This window comes from Harpia harpyja, chromosome 8 (genome assembly GCF_026419915.1).
Source record: "Harpia harpyja isolate bHarHar1 chromosome 8, bHarHar1 primary haplotype, whole genome shotgun sequence".
Classification (NCBI taxonomy): Eukaryota; Metazoa; Chordata; class Aves; order Accipitriformes; family Accipitridae; genus Harpia; species Harpia harpyja.
In genome coordinates, this window is record NC_068947.1 from 3,245,001 (window position 1) to 3,271,199 (window position 26,199).

General features: G+C 37.3%; 1 protein-coding gene across 1 annotated transcript in view; it reads left to right on the forward strand.

Moving 5' to 3' along the window:
- The window catches only part of POLA1 (DNA polymerase alpha 1, catalytic subunit), a 204,000-nt gene that overhangs the window by 142,695 nt on the left and 35,106 nt on the right, over positions 1-26,199 (forward strand). The window contains exon 36 of the mRNA XM_052794757.1: positions 17,539-17,635. Within this exon, the coding sequence (XP_052650717.1) occupies positions 17,539-17,635 (97 nt within the window). The remainder of the gene's footprint in view (positions 1-17,538; positions 17,636-26,199) is intronic.

Sequence of the window (26,199 nt, forward strand, 5' to 3'; positions counted from 1 at the left end):
TGCAAAAACTACTTTTAAGTTTTTTGATAACCCTGTGATAAGATACTTAGGGAAAATGCTTTTCTGCTCTATAGGTTATCTCATGCAGAACATGAAAGTCTGTTGTTCATGAGCTGGATGGATTGACAGAAGTAGTTAAACTTCTTGCTTGAAGAGGCTTATATGCATTTGGTGACTCTGTTTTCATGATCTAGATGATTTGTTGAATGTCATGCTTCTGAATACCCAGGTAGCAGAAATGGTAAAGAATACTTTTCAGTACTTCTACATGGATAAGAAAATGTTGCCATTTTCTCAGATTTTTATTTCATTGTTCATCAGTGCTCTAATCCTGCTGGCTAGATTTTTGCATGGATGGTCTTGTTGAGACAGCTCAGAGGTTCCAGCTAGCGCATGGTATAGAGGAGTACTGCATGATATGGATGGGAAGGCTAGCGTGCTCTTCCCCTTGCTGGAAACCACTCAAAAATCCTCACCTAACAAAACAGTCTATTGGCATGGATAATAAATAGTATGAGGTTTGGCTGCTTTCCTGCTGCCACACAAGGCTGTTGTTATCTAACCTAATTTATGTCTTCCAGTCAGCTTTCAGCCTTGTTCCTCTTTCAGCCTCATTCCTCATCCCAATTGGAGAAATATATAGAAGCTCCAAACAGGGAGCTAGGTATGATAAAAATGAATTTTCTGCTTGAGACAGCTCCTCTGGTTAGCTGTATTATATGTACAAAGTTATTCATTGTTGGCTATACAAATATTTTTTTTTAAATCTACACCTCCCCCAACGTTTTTCAAAGTCATTTTGAACTTGTAGTGTTCTCTTGTACTTGTGTAAACCTTAACAAGAGAATTGACAGTTTTTGACTGCACACAACCAGTGCATCACCTTACAAAAAGTTATTGATGACCTAACGTAGGTAATATAATCTTGAAGCCTTGTGAAGAAATAACGTATTAAAGATCGACACCCTTTCAACAGACAATTTCCACTGCAGACTTATACAGTGGAGTGAAGATAAAATTGAGTGGGATATGTAAATTTGGTGAATAAAAGATGAAAGGTTGTAATGAAAAGACAATGAAGAAAAACATGTCTTTTGTAAAAGCTGTAAGAATGAGGGAAATACTAAACTTTCCCAACTGGCTTTATTTGGCTGTATTGAACTTGGCATGTATGCACCCTTACTAGCAAGAGTCTTGGATTTATCAGGAAAACGAAAAACCCTAAACAGTTTCCTGGTGGAGAGCAGAAGGCAAACAGTAGTATTTCTGAAGAATTCCCTTGGTAGCCTTTGATTCAAGGGCGCTCTTAGCTACCTTGATCTGTGTTGCAGACCTGGCCTCTACATGAGCAGGCTTGTATTTGTGTGTCAGGGTTGCCATACCTGTGGAAATCAGCTGCCTTGCTGTGCGGAATCAGACTGAGTTTTTTAATTATATAAGATTCAAGAATAACAATGTTAAAAATCATATTTTTTTAAGGAAAAAAGTTACAAGAGTAGAAAACAATAACAATGATTATTGTCATTGTATTTTGCAGTAAGTACATTTCATTAGGTGCTTTTGTCATCCTGTCTAGCTTATAAAGATGGCTAATTAGCCAATCCAACTTTTCCTAGGCCAGAAACTTTTGAGAGCTACGTTTTTCCTATTACTTTTTCTAAATATTGTTACTAAATCCTCTGAGACCAGCTGCTCTGGGCAGTCTGTTCTTTCTCTACTCAGATGGAATGTCCTCTTCCTTATTCATCTTCTTATTCCCTATAATTTGGGCACTGGGGTGCTGCATGATACTGTAAAGGCTAAGGTAATTTTTTTCCAGTCTTATTTAAGATTACATGATTGACATTTTTATTGTATGTATGAGTACTTTCCCTGGTCCGAAATTTCAGGTTGCTTTTTTGTGTTTGCTGTCTTTTAAATCCCAGAAATACAACTTTACTAGCTTAACAAATTAAATGTCTTAATTATTCATGATTTATGTTCCCCATAAGATTTATCATGTTTAGCTTCCAACAAGCTTTTTAAACAGTCTACATGAGGGACTTTTTTTTTCACGGGGGAAGGGTTGGAGATGCATTTGAGGGTGGAGTGGCCAAAACTGCTTATATTTTGTTAGATTTTGAGAAATCCAATTACGAGTATCTCTTAATCCACTGTTGTTCAAAGGACTTGCTTTCTACTGGAGTACTGTGATGGCAGTAACGCAAGTTCACTAGTGGGTCCGTGCTACAGCGTCAACCCACTAAGAAGCATTGGGAACCAGGAGCTCCAAGGAGAGCCAGCATCACGCCTACTAATGGTTTTGTTTTGTTGGATCAGTTCTGAATTTCTCTAAACTACATATCACGACAGTCGGTCAGCTTAGCTGCTTTTTTTGGTTACTGAAACCTAGCTTCCTTCTCTGCTTTTATTCCTTCATGAGGTCGATTTGGCTGGCATCTAAAATTGTGTATTCAAGAAGAGGCTTGATGCAGAGAACATCACTGTGCAGTTTCAAGATGGCTCTATTTGGTATCTGATGAAAAATAATGTGGTTCCGCAGGAAGAGGATGAAATGCAGTTAGCAAAGGTTGTGAGCAGAGATGAGTTTAGAGGAGGAGAAGTGAGTCTTTGCAATTAAGTAAGTTACTAGAAAAATTAACATGCATTATGTTGTGATTGGGCTACTTTTTATGGGTGTGTAGGTAAATGGTGGTGATATTTATCCTAATGGCAGTATTAGCAGTACATGACAAAGTGTACAGTTTTTTCCTTTTGACTAGAATTTTAGTAGGCATCAGATCCTTCTATAGGAGTGTTGTATCTGGTGAAGTTCACCTCTTTGAATGGAAACTAGTATTTTTGAGAGCAATAGCACAGTTTTATCTGACCTGCCCAGTTTGATCAACTTTTTTTACAAGCATTGCACCATAATCAGGAACCGTCTGGCTGAAATTCAAGTTCAGATGTCACTAGTTCTAGCTGAAAAGTTTCTGAGATGTCTGTCCCGTTACAGAAATTCTCTGTTCCCCTCTTCCCTGTTGTTATGGGTCGTCTTTCTATGGCGGTGCTGTCAGTGCAGTCGCTGGCATACAGAAGAGGGGAGGAAATCTTGTGAGGAAGCTCCCTGCTTTTCTACACTCAGAGGCCATGCTCTCTTCTTTCTCAATTTATCTGCTAAATGGATTCCCACCTCTGAAACATATACATGAGTACATAGCTTGAATGTTTCTGTAGGTTTAGACTGCAGTACCCATACATTCTGCCTCAACAGTAGCAAGGGGGGAGATGTTTCTGGCTTCTTAACCCTTAGGATTATTTGTTTATGGTAAGAAGGTTTGTCCTGTATCATTGTACTTCTCATTAAGGCATCTCAAGTTCTGAACAGTTAATGTTATATTCATTGATTACACATTTTAACTTCCCTTGGGGGACACAGAGTCCAGTATTTGAAGCATATGATCCAATTTCATATCAGATATGTTGAACTTCTCAAGAAAATTTTCGATGCTACTGTCTGAGAAGTTAAGTATATTTCTAATGGATAGCTACTATTTATAAATCGTTAGACTACTACTCTGAGACAAAAGTGAGAAAATTCTTTAAAAAAGGAGTTTATTAAAACCATGAAATGAACAAAATGTTGCTCTGACCAGCAGATTGCTGTTAAGGAAGGTTTTTCACAGGGGTGTTCCATGAGTTCCTGTCACAACCAGCTGCTTTTCTTTTGTCCTAGAGACAAAATATCCCTTGCACTTGGAGGTATTCATGCTATTAATAACCATACCACATTCCTCTTCCAGCTTACCCTCCAGAATTTACTCAAAAATGTGGCAAAGTAGATGCATGGTTTTCCTGTGAGGCTTGCTGTCACTTAGACACTGCTGCTGAGCTTCCTACAGACTTTCTCTGGAAGACCTGTTGTCACAAGATCTCTTGCTTTGCCCATTTGGAACTTCACAAATTACTTTTTGCCTTTTCCATTGTATTTGGTAAAGTAATATAATTTGTATTCAGTAAAATAACAAATTTAATTTTTGAAGAAATACCTGACCTGCTTTAGTGTTTTGGTGCCAGGGCAAAGAAGCAGCAGGTAGTTTGCCTGTCTCTATTATTTTTAAGAGTTTGTTGTAAAGTCTGAAAGGTTAAATTTGCAGTTTCTTCACTTGTTGAATGTGAGAACTCAAAACTCCTAATACAACCGGATAGTTCTGCCCAGACAGATGCATATGTCCAAGGCAAAAAAAAGCAAACTTAATTCTAGCCCTGGAGGGAAGGGCTAATCTTTAGAAAACTTTGGTTTTTTCTTTTTTTAATAGATGATGCTAGAGTATCTAGTGCCTCACTGCTTTAGTAATTTTTTATTAACACCCAACACTGTTTGCAGATGCCCTAACATTACAGAAGGGGAGCTGAAGTTGCCAGAAGGCCTAGAGATTCACCTAATGGCATGCAGCTCTTTACAGAAACAGAGGTGGAAAACAGGTCTTCTCTGTCTTTGTCTAATGCTTAAATACCAACAGTTCCTTTTCTGTTAGAGAATGGAACTATGGAAAGATCACTTTTTGCCACTTTTGTGAGTGTGTACCATTTCACACTTCACCTGGGTTCAGCAGAGTCCTTGGTGTTCAGGGTTTCTCTCATCTCTGTCAGAGCCATAACTTGCCAGAATATACTCTCCATGATGAAAAATATTCCAGTCACCATTTTGCTTACTTTGTAATTGGAGCTCTTTCAATCATAGCTACTTATTGCATAGGTTGCTACCATGGTTCAACACTTTTTGCTTTTCTCCAGGAGCAAGAAACATATTTTTATTTAAACCAATATTTCTTTCAGCTACAGGTAAAAATAATCAGTTTGAGAGGGTTTCCCATTAGAGAAATCAGTTACTGTTTGTCACCAATCTCTTTCAGTGTGGAAACATTAAGATTTAATCCATTGAAGATGATTGTTTAAGGCAGTCTGTATTCTTAAAAATACAAGGGGTTTTTTTAACAGTTTGCAGACAAGCAGTTTTCATTTAGTGGGGATGCCTTGCTTGGAAGTATCCATTTTTCATATGTTTTGTTTAAAATTTATTTCTTGGGTCTTTGCCTAAATATCTGTGGTTAGGATAACTGACAGTGCAAGGAGGAATTTTAATAATAACCTGATAGTTTAATTTGTGTGACGATAACTCAGTAATAATCAGCTTGGACTCTTCACACTTGTGGGAAGCAAGAAGACACCATTCAAATAATAAGCAGGGAAACTGGAAAAATGTTCACTCTTGTGCTGCAGACCTACCTCATGTCAAGTCACCACTTGATCATTTTCAGAGCTGTGATTATTATGCACAGAATCATTAACATTAATGAACTACATACAGAAAGTTCTACTGCTCATATTATGAGGGTCTAGTTACAGTAAATCATGGTGATGGGCATTTCTGGTTTTCTTTTCTTATTTTTAAACTGTGTTATGTGGGAAGCACCTGTGGGAGATAACACATAGTCCCTCGTATCCATACTAGAAACAATAAACTATGACAATAAAAGGACTATATAGATTACAGTTACTAAGCTACAGAGCTGTCTCTGTCACAACTATTAAATTCATTACAGTTTAGTTGCATGTTTTGGGGTGTCCCATGAAAATGAATAGGTGATTTAGGTCATTCATATCATGTTATTAGAGGATCATTTTTTAATTGGTGTGTTTACTTTCTCATGTGTTACTAAGTTTTTTCAGTAGCTCAGCCATAACTTGCTTGAACAATGTTTGAAGTTTTTGAGGATCTTCAGAATAATCCTCCAGACTGTTGTATACTTTCTTCTGAACTTTATTCAGCACCTCTTGAATGAAAATTCACTGTGGGGGAGGGCGTTGACCTACACTTTTCTCCTGGAACATACACACACACTGTTGACCTCACTCATCAGAGCAGCTGACAAAATCAAAACCTAAAGTTTTTAATCTGTGCCTGTTCTTAGGTGGACTAATTCCTTTTCTTTGTGGATAATCTCAGGGTTGGTGTCTTTCTCTCTTCCTGTTTGTACTTACCAGTTGCAGGATGCAGGACAGAATCTCTGTTTTTTTTCAAAGCAGTCTACAAAATTGACACCAATAAATCAGTTTTAAACATGCATCGTCTGGTGAAACCTGTGTCACCCAGACCATTGTTAGACTGGTAGACAGTACCAAAGATATATGTAGAGAAGATGGCATTAAAAAATAAAATGCATCAAAATTATAGCATACGTACTGATGTCAATGCCACTTTTGGTGCTGAAGAATCCATTTTAAGTTATGGAGAAGGAGATTGAAAATAACCTATGTTTCGCCCATAGGGTCATAAATCCTGCATAACATTGACTATTTGTGGAAGGAGCAGATGGCAGCATAATAAGCTATTGGAGTTGTGTCTGGTACCTAAAGTGCTGCCATTGATTTCAACCCTAGGGTAGTAGATAAAGTTGCCTTCTAAGTCATTGAGATGTGCCTTTGTACACAACCGATCTTAACATTTCGGTGCCACCCACAGAAAAGATGCTCTCCTTTGCTTTGTCATCTGCATAACATGACTTTTCTTTAGCATTTAGTGGAGAGCCATTCTATTAAAGTCTGAGCGTGCTGCTTCAGAGACATGACATCAAGACTTGCATTGATAAAGCTGATCATGTGCACTGCTACAGATAGATGGGTGCCACTATAACCTGTTGGGCACAGTTCATCTAACCAAAACAGAGGAAGGTCTTATTTAACAGAGGAGTCACCTGTCTACATGCTGGCTCCAGAGTAAGTTAAGCAAGTTAAATAAACTGTATTGAAAGTCTGTTTGCCTTTCCAGTTGGTCTTGCATAGTCTGAGAAGTTTCAGGAGTTGTTTGTATCGTTGGTACCATAAAGATGGGGACTTCAGTCAATCTCTAACAATTCTGATCTTCTAATAGTAAAATGTTTCAGGGCGCATGATGAGTAGCTGAAGCATTTTCATATCTCAGCCTAGTTTCCTTATTGTCTTAACTTTTAAGAAAAATCAAGATCAACGAGAAGGAACATTGACTCCAAGTCCTTTAGAATTTACTGAAATGCCAAATTTGCTTTAGGCAAAATAGTGTCCTCTGCAGCAGATTTATTCCTTGCTTCAGATTACTTAACTACTTGAGCTCAAAGAATAGCTCATTAAAAATTGCGAAACTAGGAGTTGAAGACAGAAACCTAGCTTTTCAAACTTTTTACTCTTGCTAAAACCTAGAATTGAGGGAATGAGTCCTGAAGACTTGAGAAACGGGAATATGGTAATCCAAAGCAGTATGTTTAGTTCCCTCTCTGTAAATGATACTTTTTTTTTTGTTTTCACATGCATGCTTTTATGTCTAAAACATATTTAGATAAGCTTCTTTTCTTGTGTATCTAGCGTATTTATAGTGTTGTTTATTTACTAATACACCAGTTTTTAAATGCTGTACTTGTGCTTGTTGAATGATAATCAAGATTCAGTTAAAAAAGGCTTTCACAAATATTAGTAAATTATTTTGCAGAAAAGAAATGCAACGTTACCCATTTCTTAACAAAATTGTAATTTAAATAAATATGTATAAGCCAAGTTGCTTACACAGATTGCACTTTTATAGTGTATGCTTCTGGATAGCTGACAAGTGCCAAATGTTTGGGTAAAGTGTATCAATCAGAAAAGACTTTATTTCTAAAAAAGTAAATAAGAATCAAGGTTGCAAATACAGAGCTAGATTAAAATCATTTATGTAAACAGAAATATCTTACTTCCAAATTGAAACTTGTTACCTGTACTACAGTCTAGACTATGAGAACAGGACTTGTTCTATCAGCTTTTTCCATTGTTATCCATAGCATCCTGCATCTGAACATCAGAAGTGGCATCCTTCACAAGCAGACGGAAGACTCAAAATGTGCCTCAGATAAGATAATGAGGAATAACCTTTTGCTCATCCTTGGCAATACACAACCATTCTTGAACATGTCAGCAGATTGCATGAAATGGTAAAAAAGCAGCCTTATACCTAGTCTGCAGAGGCCTCTAAGAGACCTTGAATAGTCTCAGGTGTGTAGTAACAGCTTCTCTCTCTCTTTGCCATGAAATAGGACTGCAGCTGATGGATGACTGATTTGTGGTTCTGGTCTGAGAACTACCTTACGTGGATTCTTTCCCTGCAGGCAGAATTTACTCCTAGTAATGTGGTTTCATATATTCTTCTTGGTTGGGCCCCGCTTGATTTATTTGGTTTCCAGCTGTGAGAAATGTGGGTCCTGAGAAATAGGATATGACTGGCATTCCTCCATGAGGAGTGGTTCTCCATGAGTAAGGGTAGAGGTTTTGTACGCAGATTTCAAATTTTGTTTGTTAGAAAGAACATCATGATCTTAGACTTTCTTATGGAAATGCATGAAATTACTTGAAAGGTGAAAGAGTTCTGTTCTGTGATGAGAGTTCCCATGGATGTGCTTAGTTCTTCTGTTTCGAATAAGCAGATGACCTATAGTTAACTGCTATGAGTGTGCTCTTCATTCAATGAGAAGGACCATCAGTTCTCTAGAATGAGACAGAGCTCTGGAGCTGTACTAGCTTGTTCTGTAACACTTAAGATGGATGGGGAGTACTTGGCCATGATACTTTATCTCCAGAGCAGAATGACAGCTTTGCTTTACAGAGGTGTTTTTCAATTTTAATGTTGTTTCACCAAGCCTTTTCTGCTAACTGCTTCTTACCCCAGGTTGTCAAGGGTCAGATAATTCCAGAAATCCAGAAATGAGTGAGTGACTTTGAAAGTGCTTGGGTTTTTCTTAAAAATGTAAACATGGATTTTCTTTTTTTTTTTTTTTAATTAGATTTGTCTTGTACACCAGGGAGGGGATATGTTTTAGTAACATATCTATATGCTGCTTATTTCAAGCAGCAATTTATTTGAAGGGTGCAAATATTCTTGATCAGAGACTCTTAAAATACAGTTGATTTTGGGATCAAGCTGGTGCTTCTCCGGAGTAATGTTCAATGCATTTGGGCAGATACAATTTTATAGTTTTGCTTGTTTGTGCTGCTGGGTGAGTCTGGTTCCAGAGTAATATCTATCTTTCATCAGCTGTCCAGTAAAGCTCATTGGTTTGGTTTGATGTAAAAATCCTCAAATGTTAACCTTTCTGCTGTAGATGATAGTTTTGAGAATTTTTGTGCAATCCCTATCCTAAAGTACATCAGTGTAGGATGGATCTTCAGGCTCCAGGGTGGTTAGCCTGCAAATTCTTCAGTTATACAGTGATACTGCTTTCAGAGGAATAACATGAGTACGCTAGAGCCTCTCCAGATCCATGAGGCAGATTACAGATGAAATTAATTTTTTAAAATACATTTCGTTCATCTGATTTAGTATGCAAAGTCTTGAATTATTTGAATAAAACCAAGTCTTGTACCTCTTTCTCCTATTGCACTGTCAGTACCAGTATCAAGTATAGTATCCTTTGACCAGAAACCTAAGATTACAGGTGTTTGTATACATAAGACAGCGATTGGCTGTTTTGTACGCTAAGTAGGTTCAGAGGCTTTAAAATAACATGAGGGTTGTGTAGCAGCTTGAAGCTGATAGTGTGTTGCGTGCTCATTACATGGGGATGCGTGTGGGTTCAAAGTCTGTTGGGGCAGAGCTCGGGACTGCTGAAGTGAAGTCAGAACCGTATGGCCAGTACAAACAGTCCGGGCACATCATCTCCTAAGCCGTGCCCCATCGCTGTCGTAGTCAATTGTCACGGCCTAAAACTCAGTCAGCAAACGTTAAAAATTTAGTAATGTGGACAGTAACAGTTCAGCGCTTGAGTTTACTAGTCAGCCCTGTTTTGTTTAGCAGGGAAGAACTGACCAAAGGCACCACCTTGATGACATGTCCTAGTGTGGGAGTTAACCACCGCATTTGATCCTGTTTATCAATTCAGTAAACTTTCTGTATGAAAGCCAGGTATTTATTCATTTCATTAGTCATTTTGAGGGCTGGTTCTAGACTTTTCTTAGAATCTGGAATAATATTTGTAGAAAATATTAATATTTTTATTTTAAAACTTTTATATTTATTGTTTGCTATTGTATTTTTATTAAAATTTCTGTGTTCATATATATGTGCAGAGATACATATATGCAGTTCATAGACATGTATACATATACACATGTGCGCACACATATATGTAACATCTTTAGAGCTAATTTCTGTAAAATTAGTTATTGATTGCTGTTACAGTGTTCTTAGAAAAAAGATACCTCAGAGCAGATAGTGTCTGGTCTTGTTCAAGACTCAGTCACAAGTTTTATGTGCTTGTCTCTTGTATAATTGTATTAAAAATTAGTCATAAACATCTTGATGCTGAAAATTTCAGAGTAAAGAACACTTCACAATGGCATGTGAATACTGAGGGTGTGTGAGGCAAGTGATTCCCCCACCCCAGAAAAGAGTGGTTCTTAGTTAAGACTTGTGTTCTCACTGCCAGGTCTTACTGCGCTGCTCAGATGAGCTTGAGTACTGGGTACAAGGCAGAGCTCGAACCCAAAACTAAACGCAGGGGAACAGACTGTCTTCCCTTGCTAGCAGTAGCTAGTTTGGCTTGCTCACATCAGCTACCATGCAGTTTGCTGTTTCACCTTGTGCCAGCTGTTGACCACACAGGGAGGCAGTTAGATCTTGCAGAGTTAGCTTTCTGCCAGATTAGAAAAGAGGTGAGTAATTTTTGCTGGATTAGTGAGTTGAATTTGGTTTACCACATGCTCAGATAAGCGGTAGAGCACACACAAGACCAGGAACAGGGGAGAGGGTTGCATACATATCATTAAAATGAGAAACTGTTTGTTAAGCACAGATGACACTCAGTCTTTTTGTTTAAAAAACAACATATCTCCAAGGAAGAGGAAACAGGGCTTATTTTATGTCTTTGCTTACACTGCCAGCTTTAAGTAGAGGTGATCCACCACCAGTAGTGGTCCAACAGCTTCATCCCTCCGTTTCTCCAGAGCTCTATAGGTAAATAACTGCCTGGTCTGCTGGCACTTGCTGTTCATCTTGTGTCTGTGCCATATGCCTTGAGGCATCATCTTATGAATCCTCAAAGCAGAACAGTTTCAGCTTGGGACTCTCCACAGTTTTAGATAATTCATTCATCCTCTTTGTTATGCCCAGAAATATTTTGCTTATTAAATTTCCTTCCTTTTCTATTTTGCCATTTTCATGCCTGTTAAATCTTCTTAATAGCCAGCTACTTTTTCTCCAGGATTTCTTCATTAAAATGTTTAGTAATAGTATTGTCAGGATCCACCCTGGAGGTGTTCTGTTAACCCCTTGATTCAGTCTGGTGCCCCTTATCAGCAGGTGTTGTCATCTGTTCTTCACCCAGTTCCTCACCCACTTTTCTGTTCTTTTGCTGGCATTGCAGTCCAGAGTTGGTTTTTATAATTAGATCCTGTGTAATGTTCTCACTAATTGCTAAACAGGACTTAAACCAGCAGAAGTTCTTGTCATTTCAGTTACTTAATGGGAAAAAAAAAAAAAAATCTTATAATGTACAAGAATATCCAGTCTTCTGCTGTGGTTTTGTTTTTTTTCCTATTGACCTCTGCATGTATTTGGAAGAACCTCTTCTTTCATCATACAGTCCATGTTAACATAAGTATTAGGGGAAGTTTCATCATATCCAAATACTGCCACATCTGTTTCAGTTTCCTTTTACTTCTTCAGTAGACTCTGTGAGTCATAATCACTGAAAAAAAACAGTATTGATTGAGGGGGTGGACAGTTTGGAGGGTTAAGAAGGAAACCACCCCCCCACACACACCTTGCCCACACACCTCCCCATTTAGTTTATAACCAATGTCAGGAAAGGTGGTTACCAACCATCTCATGTTTTTAATGGAATTGGGTGTAAGTTTTCAAAAACTGATTGTATGCTAAGGCATAAAGGCTGCAATTTAGATGCACTTGTATTTCACCTTTTTTGTTTTATGTGAAGTAGTTATTTTAGGTGCAGCGTTTATTTCAGCCTGTTCGACACAGACCAGCACTGTGTTTTAACTGGGTTTTGTGATGCACGAGAAGACCAGACTTCAGTACACATCAGCATTGGTACAGGGCGAGGGGTACGCACGTTACGAGTATTTAGTGTAACATTAATTCACACTTCGCAAGCTCTTTTCATGCAGGAGTCTGCCTTCAGAATCTGATGGTGCACAGAGGCTGTGTGAACCTGATGCGATGCAACTGCCCTGGTTTTACAAAAGAATGTGTGAGGTGTGTAAAACAGAGTCTTACACTTCAGTGTATTGCCTTGAAATCATTGTAGCGTGGATAGCATTTGGATATATAAACATCCACAAAGCTGAGCTATGCCCTCTTTTTGAAAATAGAAATTGCTGCACATAAGAGACATGATGGAAAATGTGTACAGTCTATACAATCTTCCAGCAGTAGATTGAGACCAGTGGCACTTCCCCGAAAAATAAATTACCCGAAATTTGCAGCACATTCATATTCAATTTCATCACAGCAGATGCTCATTAGTATGTTGTTATTAATTGGTATTCACTTTAGGTTTTGTTTAAAATGAAGATAATAATTAGGTTTTAATTACTGCATCTTTCTAAGGGGGGAGGGGAGGAAATGCCTCTCAAAGCACTGAAGTATTTCCTGTACGCTTTGCTCCGTTACATCTAAGCCTTGAAAGAGTCTGAGACACATTTTTCTGCCAAGAGACTTCTTTTCTATTTCCTTCTCTTTCTTTCCTGTTTTTAAAGTATTAAGAACTAGTTCTAAAGGATTTGTTTGATGGACATACTGAATCATATCACAGTAGTAAGAGCCACTGTTCTTTCTAATCAAATTACCAAAAAGGCTTTTCACAAAAGTAACTCTCAAGCAGCTGATTAATGAAGTGGTGCCACTGTTTTGTATTATAATTAATTGAAGTAATACAAATAACTTTTGTAGCCTGTGGAAATTATCTCCTTTGCAAAGCAGTCTAACAGAGTTAGCAAACTAGAAGGGGGAGTTTTTTGTGTTTTTTTTAATTTCTTGTTGCCTTCGTCATCCATAAAACCATAGCTGACACAACGTAAAACAGTAAATGACAAAGAATACAAAATAACACCACCACAGAGGGGCTGGAAGAAATGGGAGAGTCAGGTGCAGAAGAAAGCAAAAGGGCAGAAAAAAATGAGAATGCAGAAAAGAATTAAAGGGTCATGAGTGTGGTGGGACTATAGAGAAGTATAGGAATTTGGGAGATGCCAAAGAGTAAATAAAAGACTCCAATCTACTGTAGAGGAATATGAGTAATCTAAAAAGCATCACATCTTACTTTGGTTAATACAGGAATTCACAGCAGTGCAAAGAAAATTAATCTAAGTGGGGACATTTAGTTTTCTGGCCTGTTCAAATGTACACTGTCAAGATACGGAGGGTTTACGTGCTGCTTAAGAGCTGTTTAGTAGAATAGCACTGTATCTAGGCAAGTAAAACATCAGAACTAGAATCACAAGTTCAGTCTTCTGCTACCTTGCTGTTGTGAATTTCTATCAACTTTTACTTCTGTTTATTTTTCCCTTTTTCCTTTCCTCAGACCTTTCTTACCTGGATTCTCTAGGTCACCATGCTGCCCTTAGCTACTGAATGGATTTTAAAGGTTGGTGTGTTCGTGGCTCACTCAGGCACCCACTTAACAGGATGGAGGAGAGTGAGGCATCTCGACTGAAGTTCCTTGGGATGCCATCTAAAAGAGCCAGCACTGAGGGAGGGGGCTTCTAATTTCAATACCTAAATGCAGCTGCCACCAACCTTTCTTCCATAACAGAAAAGCTGGTGAGAGGTAATGCATCTTAAGTTCTCCTCAGGGACTGTGTTTAGGGTAGGAAGATGGTTGCAAGTGGTTAAATCTTTCCAGGTCCCCTTACTTTCAGAGATTTGAGCTTTGGCATTTCTAAAAAAGAGGAGGAAAGGTGGACACTGGCAAATTTTCCACTCTCTCTGTGAAAGATTAAGAAAACCAAGTTCAATTCTCTGTTCTTGCCAGAAGGGTTGCAAACCTGCGTCTGCTTCTTCTGGAAAAAGCCCTTGCTCACCGACTGCGCTGTTACGGAGTGAGAGAGTTAGGATCATTCTCCATGTGAAATTTCATTTTGATGTGGAAAAAACGCATCACAGTTTGCTGGGCGGAGAGAGGTGGAGTGAGCACACCAGGGCACCTTGCTCCGGACCTGAGTTTTTAGGCATTTGTGAGACAGGAGAAGAGATGCTGCTACCCTTCAGTCCAGCATCTTGTTCAAACAGCAGCAGCTGTAGGGACAAGACAGATGCTAAGTTAGTCATTGCAGTCAAGCAGGGTGGACGTGGGCACGTGTGGAGATACAGCTGACCTTCAGGGACTCCAGAAATACAAATGCGTTGTGCCTGTGAAGTCTCCTTTCCTAATGTGTGCCCCAGTGAGCGTTCCCTGGTGTGCGTGGTAGCTAAGCGAGTTGATTTTCTTTTCATGACTGAGCATTCTGTACCCTAGTTTTGTTCTTAGGCATGGGAAAATTTGCTTTTCCAGTGTTTCTAATTCACCAGTTCTGTTAAGAAGACGCCATCAGTTTCCTATTACATAATCTGTGTAATCTTAAATTCTTCTGGGGAAGGCAGGTTGGAGATTTGCAGTTGGCCTCCTGATGCTACAGGAAAGAGTTCTGCAATCATATTAAACCTAGATTTCTTTAAATCAATATTTTGTTGGCCAAGCACAATAAATGTTTTTATTACATCTGTTTTTTCTTATTAGAAGCTTATTTTTTCTGTCAAAGGAGTGAATAACTGTGCTGAATGCAAACCGTATACCTTTAGTTCCTTCATCTGTTTATTGCTGTTTTAAATGTAATTTAAAAAAAAAAAAGTTTGGTTGCATGGAAGCTGTCAAAGAAGCAGACTTATCTGCTGAAGTCAGTTCTTAATGAAATCAAGAAAAAAAACATAATGGAACAAATAAGAACTTCAAACAGAGTTTTATTTTCACATGCTCACCATTCAGTCTTTCATGGGAAGAAAGAATGCATGAATGATTATACAAATGTAGCCCAAGTTCTTACCATGATTTTAGGGGTGTCAGGTTTTCTTTACGCAAAAAATTCACCGTTAAAAGTAAAATATTACTTGGGTTTGAAGTTTTAGGGATTGGGCTTTTTTCCCTTTTTTTAAACCTACAGGTTATCAGAAATTAAGGAAATATAAGAAGTGATGATATAAGTAATTCCTAAAGTCCTTTTAAATTAAGGTACCTCTTCCTTGGATTCATCAGTATGCCACAATATTCATACTTACTTGCATGAAAATCTTCAAACCCTTTTGTTTTCCACCAATTGCTAATTGTAAGATGTGGCAGGAAGCTAAAGAGAAGGAGATACTAGCACATTATCAGTAAAAAAAAATTTGTGTGTATGCATATATATCTTTCTATGTGTGCATGTATACATTTTTACATACTGATTTTTGTATTTTCTTTATCCATTTAAGCAGTGACTTTCAATTAGCCTGCCTACTAATATCAGGTCACTAAACTCTATAGCTGATGCTTTATTCTTTCATGTGGGTTGTCATTCGTTTGCTTCAGTTGGCTGGCAAAGGTTGTTGTATATCCATTACCAGCAACACAGCACTTTGCATTTCTGAATTGACAAGCAGCTATATTGACCTAGCGCTTATTATGGGTCAACAGCTGCGTTAACCGACGGAAGGACTGAGGGGCAATTAAAATGAATTGGCAAAAATATATCTTCCTAATTTACTCCAATTTGTTATTTATGCTAACATTGTATGGCTTCTATGGTGACACTAAACAGAATGGACCCAATAATGGCAATTAACATAAAAATATAATGGCTAATCAAATTGACAGCAACTGTTTCTCATCATCTCGACACACAATACATTATCAAAACAAACTATTATGAAGGAGGTAATTTCAGTGTTCTATTCAACCTGCTTCATGTGTGCAGTCAGGGAGATGTGTACCAGCAATTACAGCTGAATCTAAAAAACTAAACAAATAACTTAATCGCTGTCGTCCTCCTTTTTTCTTCTTCAGGAAGCAGTAATCAGGATTTACTAAAAATAACTGGTGTATAATAGTATAATGATGATGCATATCGTAGAATAGCTAATAAGGAATAAAATAAGCTTCTGTGTGTCTTTTTTTAAAATAGGTTCACATGAACTGGAAAAAAGTATACTGTTAAAATATACAAAAAATAACTAAGCAGCAGTAACGGCTGTCAAATGTCTCTACATGAGTTCCTTAATAGTTATAGATACTTTATAACATGTCAGAAGAAGTGTAAAATTAGCTGAATTTAGTAACAAAACATGGCTTGATTGGGTAGAAGAGTGAAAAGCTAAGTTAAAGCAGAATTCCAATAAGCAGAAATAGTTTATCAGTTGCTCTTCCACTGTATTTTCAGGATTGTTCCTTGTGGTATACTGAGTTGCAGTTTTACGTTGGTCTGACCACATTCTTCATTGGTCTTATAGCTCATCAAGAAAATCTTCAAGAGTTCATACATATCCACATGTGCACTAAGCGTATTAAAACGGACACTACTTCTGCGTTTGATGCTGTTACGGTTATCTCATTCTTATTTAGGATTTTTGTAATGCACAACTCTTCATACCACTGTTGGCCAATATTTGAACTCCAGTATCTTAAACAGCAGGGACTGGAATGTGGTTTTATTGAACAAGAGTTCAAGATTAACTTGAAAGGGTTTAGTTGTAGCATGGGCAAGATGGATCTTGTGTCTATTCGAGCAATCTTCTACTGCACAGGATGGTGACAGCGGTATGAACACATACAGGCATGTACTTTTGAACGAGAGGAATAGCACAGAGGCTTGACATCACTGACATTCAGAGCATTTAATTGAACATCTTATTCCACATGTACACACCTGCAGATTTTTGAACTAGATGTGTGATTACTAACATGCAGTAGCCTTCACAGATGTGTAGAGCAAGGTGATGCCATAGCTGTAAAGGTATATATGCACCTGTTCTTAGTTGAATGGCATGTTCACAATTTATGTAACCACAGGTGTGTGTCTGTGGGAAGGGAGGGAATACAGCCAAACACCTGTATTCATCAAAAATATACATTAATTCTTTTTCTTTTTTGAGATCATTGCATTGTACAGTATACTAAAGCACAAAAGTTATTCCTTTGTCCCATCATTCTTATGACTTTCATTTTGTTGCTAAAGCACCATTGTGATATGTGTGTCTATAAGAATGGATAAATGCAATTTATGCCTCTGTAAGAATGGGTAAGTTTAGTATGATTTGTATAAACGCTTGGTGTAAATTGTGAGAAGAGTGTAGTAAAGAGATTTTGCAGCATAATAATAATAATAATACTTTCAAAATCTGATGTGAATGGAACATATAAATTGTTAGAAAAAAACAGAAAGAATCACCATTTGATAGTGGACTTAGAAGTGGGTGCAAGAGACGCACTTTTGAGTTGGGTTTTTAATTACTGTCTTCTTACATTGCAGTATTCCGATAAGGCCCTATACACTCAGCTCTGCTTTTACCGGTACATTTTTGATGTGGACTATGCGATGGATAAAGTGATTCCTGAAGATGATAAAGGTAAGTTTAAGTTTTTAATTAATTAACTATAGTTTAATAGCAACTTACATGCTAGAAACTAGACCTATGCATTTGTACTCTTCAAATCTGAACTATGAGGCTGTAATCTAAAACAGAAAATAGAAGAAAGTAGGAATTTAGGAATCCCCTGTAAGAGGAATGTGTTGTGTTGGAGTTAACCACTGTAAGAATATAGTATATGTCTCCTTTCTTCTTTTGAAGCAACTGCGCTTTGGAAGAAGTGCTTTTCTTGCATGTTACACCATTAGAGAAATCTCTTTGCTTGAAGTTTGAAGGACACGTCAGCTTCAGTAAATAGATTAATTAAAACGTATGTATACAATATCTAAAAGGAAAGCCAATTAAAACTTATGTTCAACTATTAATATTGAAGAGACACTTTTTATTAGGGAGAAAATAATGGCACAAGAAAAGCAGTAATGCTAATTGTCTACAAAGCTCTCTTAAATATACAGATTAAGCTCGTTAGGAAGATTTTTTTTTTCTCCTGTTCTTCCAATTACCATAGCATTTCTGAACTAAAACATTTCTAAACTGTAATGGATCCACGGGTTTTGTGCAGCTAAGTGATTTTCGAGCTGACGGAAGAGTATTTCTGGGCTAATGTTTGGCCAACTTGGAATTCTGAATAAAGCCACGTTTGGGTCCCACTATTGAAGCACGTTGTCCACCGAGAGCACTTCCGCCGCATCCTCTGTGTGGTTCTGGTGGTGCCTGTGAAGAAAAGGTGCTACCGCTGGAGACTGCTACTCTGATAGCTGCTCTGCTCTGACAGTCTTCCTCACCCCTGCCCTGTGTCACCAGCTGGGTTGCTGGGTGATGGAAAGAGACTAAACAAAACTCAATCTTTCTAAGTGTTATTTTGATAAGCCTTAGATGAAAATCAAAATAGAGTAACCTCTTAGCTAAAAAGTGCTCAAATAAGCCAACAGTCTGGTTTTGGCCTGTTGTACTTAATGTGTCCTCTTTCAGAGGTTCTCGTTTCCTTTCCTAATCCCTCTAAGACAGTGAACTCACTCTGATGCTTGCACTTCAGAATGACTTTGTACATCAAAGAAGGTCATGCTGTATAGCCATCTCAGTCTACTACAACTGTGCAGGTGTACTGAAGGAATGCTATATGGTGGATGCTACTGCTAGCTGAAACCAAATTACTTTGTGTGTAGATCTCTTGCCTAATACAAGGACATAAGAGTAGGAGAGGCTGCGTGGGTGATCACATCCAATCCACTGCTACTGCAGACCACCACATCTTTAAGGACTGCAAGTTTATGGCACTTCATTTTGAAACCTGTGGGTGGTTCTTGCCCTTCCACTGCTGTTCAAGATGTGTTTCAGACTCTCATTCTATGACAGCTGAAAATTCACTATAATTTCCCATTCTAACTTCTTTGTGGGTGGTTTGTGTCCATTCACAAAATGCATATTTATTTCCCTTCCCTGATGTTCTCCACTATGCTTGTGGAAACAGTGGTAACATCTCTATTTTGTTTTAAGCTAAGGCAGAGAAGCTCTCAGCTTTCTTTAGGAAAAATTGCTCTCTGCCGCATGATCCTTCCTCTTAGCACCTTTCTCTGCAGTCTTTTCTAGGTTGAATTAATCTTTGAGTATGAGAAACTAGAAATTACATGGGTTTTTAGATGATATCTATCCAGTGTCTTGTACACTGGATCTGTAGGTTTGCTGGAAGTACCTCTGCTGATGCGTTCTTAAGTCACCTATGCCCTGTTCATAGCTGTATCATATCATTAACTTGTAGTTAAGTAATAATAGAAATCTTGAGGTTTGAGGGGGGTTTTTTCCCTCCTGTCATTTTGGAACGATGAGTTCATATCTGGGGTTCATGGCATTTTGTTTTACTTTAATTTCCTTGGTTTCATTCATTTTTGACTGCTTAATCTCATTTGTAATTTTGGTCTTCAAGGTTAACGAATTATCTCTGAAAAATAGTATGGTGGCTTCTGCATTCACATAATTTCCTACCTTCTGCATTAATCAGAAAATGTTTCTTGGACCCTCACTGCTAATTGGAGAGAGTTCAATAAAATTAGTTGCCGGAGTAATTCTCAAGGAATTGTAAGAACTCTGCTAGGACCTTCTGTTGTATAATCTTCAGCCAGCCAGTGATTTCAGTCTTGGTGCTGCAGCAGGTGTTAAGACCAGATAAATTAGATCTGCTAGTTTTCCTTTGAAAATTGGTTCTCTTCAAAGAGACTAACTAGGTGAGTCTGGTAAACCTATGTACAATTTTGTCCCATTTTTCAGATATCTTTTGGGAGGAAGTCGTCTTTCTGTTGCTCTAAAATGCATGCAGAACTTGAGGATAATTACCTATGGCTGTTTGAGTCACCTTTTTATTTTATAGATACCAGAGTTCTGTTTTCTAGTAATATATGTTACTGATTTGATATACTTAATTTAAAACTCTGTAGGATTGAAAGGATTTTCATATTCCAATTTTCTTGTAGTTGTGAAGTGGAAGTTTGGTGAACTCCCCTTCATAACATGAAGCTCATTTTTATTCTTCCACGGAAGCCAAAAAATTTTGTTTCCATGCCATCATTCACAAGCCATTCTGTCCTTGACCTGTGATCAGCATCATTGCTTTTATCAAAAACAGTGGCAAAGTTTTAATTCGGGTTTTGTTCATCTTCAGTGTTTTCAGTCTCCTCTTTGCTTTTTATGTGTCTGAACCACTTAGTTACTGTTGTTTTGATTTTGGTTTGGGGAGGTTTTTTGCTTTATTTTGGGATGTTGTTTTTCAAAGCCTAAATTGCATGGACTTTAGGCAATTCTAACTTTTATTGCCATTTTTCCTGCGTTTTTAAAGAGCAGTTGTTCTTCTGTGTAGATTCTGTTTATTCTTAATAGCAGCTTTAGGTTGTTACTCATCTTGGAGTACTCATCTATAAAAAGGAAGATTTTTCAATGGCTGGAGATTTAAGATATAAATGTGTTTTCCACCATAGTTTGAAAGAATTCATGTCTTCTCTCATTCAGAACCTTGAGATTTTGCTACTAGTTCACATGTGTTTTCTACACTTGGCTGTTCAAAATACAGAACCTTAATTACAGAACGGGTTTTGTTTGTTCAGCTATTTATATTGAAGGTCCATACTATTTATTGAAATGGAATCTAAAATAATAATTGTGAAATCAGTGGGAGTTCAAAAAGACATTCAACCTGCTCCCTTTCCCTGCAAGAGGATCAATACCATAGCCTACTTTTTAAAGATAGGCGAAATTTAAAAAACCTTTGGTGATGCAGTTTCTACAACTTGTCAGGTTTTACAACCAGTTTCTTCTGGTGCTTCACCGTACTTACTATAGAGAGGTCTTTATGTCTAAGATGAAATTTGCTTTCTGAAGCTTAATCTGTGCACTATGGGTGATGGTATATTTTCTTTAAGCTCTTAGATTTTTGCATATTTAAAACCTGTATGCTATCGTCTTAAGTCTTTCAACTACGACCCTGAATTTTTTGGAGGAACAGGGGAAGAGTTTTCCAGTTGTCTGCATGTGTTTTTTATAGACCTTCAATAGGTCAGATCTATCGGAGTGAAATATAGCAGAAGGGTTCATTAACATGCTTTGCAGACCGTTCTTCTATTTATTTAAACCAGTATGGCGTTTACAACATTTGCAACAACACTGTTCATGCATGTTTCCTTTGTGTTCTCCTATAATTGTTGTATACTGTTGTTGGTCTATCTTTTCCCTGTAAGAATCAAAAATAAGCTGGTTGGTCTACATGATGCTTTATTGTTTCAGTGACTGGTGAATTATACCATCCAGGAATATCTGGATTATATAGTTATGGGTCTTGAGTCCTATTATTAGTAGTAGCATTTATCCTCCAAACAAATGTTTCCATTCCAGTTCTGAAATTCTTTGCTGTCTTTCTAAATTAGGAACTGTTGCACAGTTAGTATTGGGTCAAAAACCAATTTAATTTTCAGTATCACTATGACAAAACCCCTAATTTACAGATACCAATAGTAACATAACGGCTGTTTGTTCTGAATTATTTTTTAATTGGGAAAAGAGAAAGTGCTCCATTGTGACTAGTAACATACTCAAAATGTATTCAGCACTTTCTTACACTTAGTTTTTCAGAGCTGGCTTGTGGGTTTAGCCAGACATTGCTACCTAGCTGAACAGTCAGAGCAGTAAGAAGCAACAGGAGTAGGAAAGTAGTAGCATTCTCTGTTCATTTGGATGAAAAAAGGACAGGTAACCTATCACTGATTTTAAACACATGATGTTTAAATACAGGAGTATGCTTGCTCTGTATGCTTTAACTTCAGAAATGGAAACCAGAGTATTTTTCTGGCTATGTCATCAGGAGATCAAAATAGAGTGTAGTAAGCTTTAGATCATTATTCCATTCAAATATTGGTATTGTTAAATATTCAAAGATATTACTGTTTTCATTTTGCTTCTACAGTAAAATGAAAACCTTTAAAAACGAAGAGAAATGGAGCCCACATAAAGTCAGTACAACTGCTCTGCCTCACACAAATGTCTCTAATTCAGTTCCTCCTCCGGGCATCACATAGAAGTCTTCTTGGGAGATAAGAATGCTGCAGTCTCCTTACTCACAATGACTGCAGCATTATTCCAAAAGCATTAATATCACTGAGGTTGTTGATGGTGCTGCAATCGTTCTAGAGAAATAGGATCCTGGTCATAGGATTTTTTCTGTTCCATACTGTAGAATGGGACTGAAAGCCACCACCTTCCCACCGTCCCATTTCTAAGAGAGGGAAGGTCACAAATGTTGTTCGCAAGGCATTTAAGTATTTTCAGGGACAGAAATTGCAAAGATGCTGCAGTTTATTCTTTCACAGAATATTTTCAACTATTGAGCCCATAGTTACTGGATTCCGAAGAATGTGGGCATATCTGTTTAATGGGTAAGCAGAAGAAAGTGAGGATGGGAGGAAGACAACTTTGAGAAAAGTGGTTGAATGTTCCTGTTTGTTAGGAAGACCTACATTTTCAAATTATATGCCACTTTGTGGAAATAGAATATAATTGTTTTGATCATATACTTATGGGCTGCGGTTTTGTAAAACCAAATGCATATTCAGAGGATATTTTCACACTTTTATCACAGCTTTGTGTGTGCCCCACTCCACCCTTCCGTGCAAACACCAAAAGTGCCTAGTTTACTTTATGGATGAATAAACTGCAAAATTGTGTTGGGAAAAATGAAACTCTCCTAAGCTGTGTGACCTAGACATACAACCATAAAATTCAGCTCTGAGTATTTGTGTGAATCCTATCATTTCACTGTTGGGTGTTTTCCCCCAGTATGTACATGGCGTGCCACATAGCAGGTTGAAGTGATTATTTTAATTTTTTTTATAACTCTTTGAAGGAAGACAGTTTATAACGGGGATGTTGGCAGAGCTGTTTGTCAGTGTGGTTTACTGCATGTCCTTCTGTCAGCTGGTGACGGTGGCGAGACTGAGGGAGGGAGACTGACTGCAACTGGGGTTGAAAGGATGGGCCTGAGCAAGGAGGTGGTCCTGCTCCGAGATACAGTGTGGAGGTTCGGGCAGGGAAAGGGAGGAGAGCTGGCGTGAGATGGAGCTGGAGGGATTGTATTGTATTGTATGTGAAACTAGCGTAAGGAAATGGAGACTTGGCATCAGAACAAGTTGCCACATTTTTATCAATGTACAAGCAAGAAGACTACAAAAAAGTACTTGTTGCAATAAATAGAAAAGGGGATATAGTTATCTACGTGTGCTTTCCAGGGGAAGATAAGGAGAAATCATATAAATAACCTATGTGCATACGTGTGTATGCATTTATTTTTAAGATGGCAACAGCTGAAACTTGGCATATCTCTTTTCAGAGAGTACAGTTCAATAAACAAAGCATTTCTGTTCGCGTCACATCTCCAGACGCTATCGCTAAGGCTTCAGTTCACTATAGTGATCTTTACAACCAAACAAATGCTTCTCTGCACATTTGCTGTCAAGTACTTTGTCTTCCAATCATGTTGTTTTGAAGAGATTGTAAAATAATAATTTTCAAGAATTTAATCTTTGAGTATATCTTCAAAAGCACTTGTTCATTTTTCCTTAATGTGTTGTTTTGAAGAGGAAGATTTCTGAACATTTTTTTAAAATTTGAGTCACCGTTTCTTGAGTATTTTAAATCTCACTAACTTTTTTGAAAGCAAAAACTATTGAAAATTATTCACTGTAGGTTTTATGAACCTTCTGAAGTAATGTATGGGCAGTTAGCTGATCTTTAAATCTTAAGTTACCCTCCCATAATGATCATACCTTTTTTTATTGCTAGTTGGACATTTTTAACGTCTTAAGTGTAACTTTTTCTCTATTCTATTTCTGCTTGTGTGGTCTTTTTGTTAAACCTACAAAATCTAAGTAAACCTCTCGGAGTTACGATTTGTTGAGTTATTTTCTCTGCTTGTGAATGAAATAAATGGAAGTAATGAGTTAAAACAGTTACGATATGTCCACAACGTGGGAAATCTGTGGCATGACAGGAGTGCATTTACTGTTGCTCATACCACTAATAAAATGGGTTTGATCAATGAAGACTTTTTTTCCTTGCACATTGTATTAATGTTGCAGATGGGATGAAGTAGTGGCTTAACTAACTTCTGACTCCTCATGACTTGGAGTGGTTATCTGACCTCTTCAAATAAATATCCTGCTGCTACTGATATTTTTTTTCTTTATGTGGGAAAAAGTGAACAGAAATATCTTCTAATTTGCTCTTCAGGATTTTTTTCCTACTTAAGTGTATAGACACATGCCAACTTGCTATAACCCATGCAGTGGTGTAGTCTATCTAATATCATCTACCTCCTTTATGAGTTCTCTTGTGAGTTTCTCTAAACAGAAGATATTTTTTAAAGCTCTTTTTTCTTCACTGTTTCTTTTTTATCAGCAATGCTCTGACATTTTTCTTATAGAGACCTTTGTCTTTCTGGTTTCACCTCTGTTAATGAAGATAGGGGTTGTTTTTTGGTGGGGGGCAGTTCTGTTGTTTTTATTGTTAAATGCAAGTGAGAAGTGACAAGGCTTCTTTCTTTTAATGACTACTGCTTCTCACAGCAGTAAGCTCTTTCCTCTAGTGGAAAGTGCAAGACTAGCATGTTTTTCCTTTTAGAAGACCCTTAGGTTTGATGGATCTGGCAGTGTACTCAAAAAAAAAAAAAAAAAAAAAAAGAAGAAACAAACCCTGGCTTTTAAATACCAGAATTCTGACATCGATGCTATTTTTTTTTTTAATTATTTTAGTAGAAATTGGAAATATAAATATAAACAATTTAACTCTGTATAATCCATTCAGTATACATGTGCCTAGACATCAGAAGGATAATGCAAAGCTAAGGCTTTAAGGAGATTTTTAAAAAGATACAATTATCTGTATGATTTTTAAGTCTCATAAGAAATGTATTTTAGACCTTGCCAGTGATGGCTCATAATCACTTTGATATTTTGAGGAAAATGGTAGCTTTAAACAGATGATACAGAATTTATTTTTAAAAATGTATTGTGCTTATACAGTTGATGGCTTTTATTTCCATAATGTTTTTTACTACATAATTATACATCTTAATTACGTAATTACCGTCATAATTATTATGTAATTACATGTAGTTCCACTAATTACAAAATCAGGAAGTGTAATTATCTACTAAAAACTTTCTGAAATCTTATTTGTTCACTAGAGATTATTTAAAAGACCAGTGACCTACTGAAGATGGTGTACAGTGTTGTACATAACACCAGCTCCCCTTTTCCCTTTCTTCATGGCCAGTACAGTTTGAGAGGGTTCTGGAAGGACTTCATGTCTTTAATTACAATTTCCCTTAAAATTAGGTTGGAAACCTTGACTGTATTGCCTGCAAATTTGGAGCCTCTTAATTTTTGCCATGGATACCTTATATCTTTAAATTGAAAGACTCTGTAGCTGAACTTACAGGAAGTTCCATGGTTTCAGTTAACACCTTTGTAACTTTATTATTTGTATTTTGGTTACGGGTATCTGGTTCAGGTATCGGGTGTCAGATGTTTGGAAAAGTATTGTTTATGGCCGTGTATATGTGGAGTGAAACCTTGACTCTGCAAAAGATAGGGGGAATGCAGCTGATTTCTCATGGGCCCAAGATTTCTTTTATTGAGTAAAACTGCTTTTTTAAAATTTGTTTTCCCGTATCAATATACATTTGTGTCTGTATGCTGACTTATTGCTTACTATTGCACATACTTGGTTATAAATTTGTCCAACAATGCAGTTTGAAACCAAAAATGGTTTACAGCATGTTAGAGAAGAGAAAGTTAATATGCAGGACATTTTATGGTTCATTTGTCCTGATATTTCATTAAAACTGGGCAGATAGAAACTCTTTTTTTCTATATGTTAAATAAGTCATGTGCTACCTTGGGTAGATTGAATGAAGAGAGTATTGTGAAGTGTTAGATTTGGTGATTTTTTTTTTTCATTCTGTAACACTGATGTATCCAAATGACATCAGAAGTATGAAGCTTTCT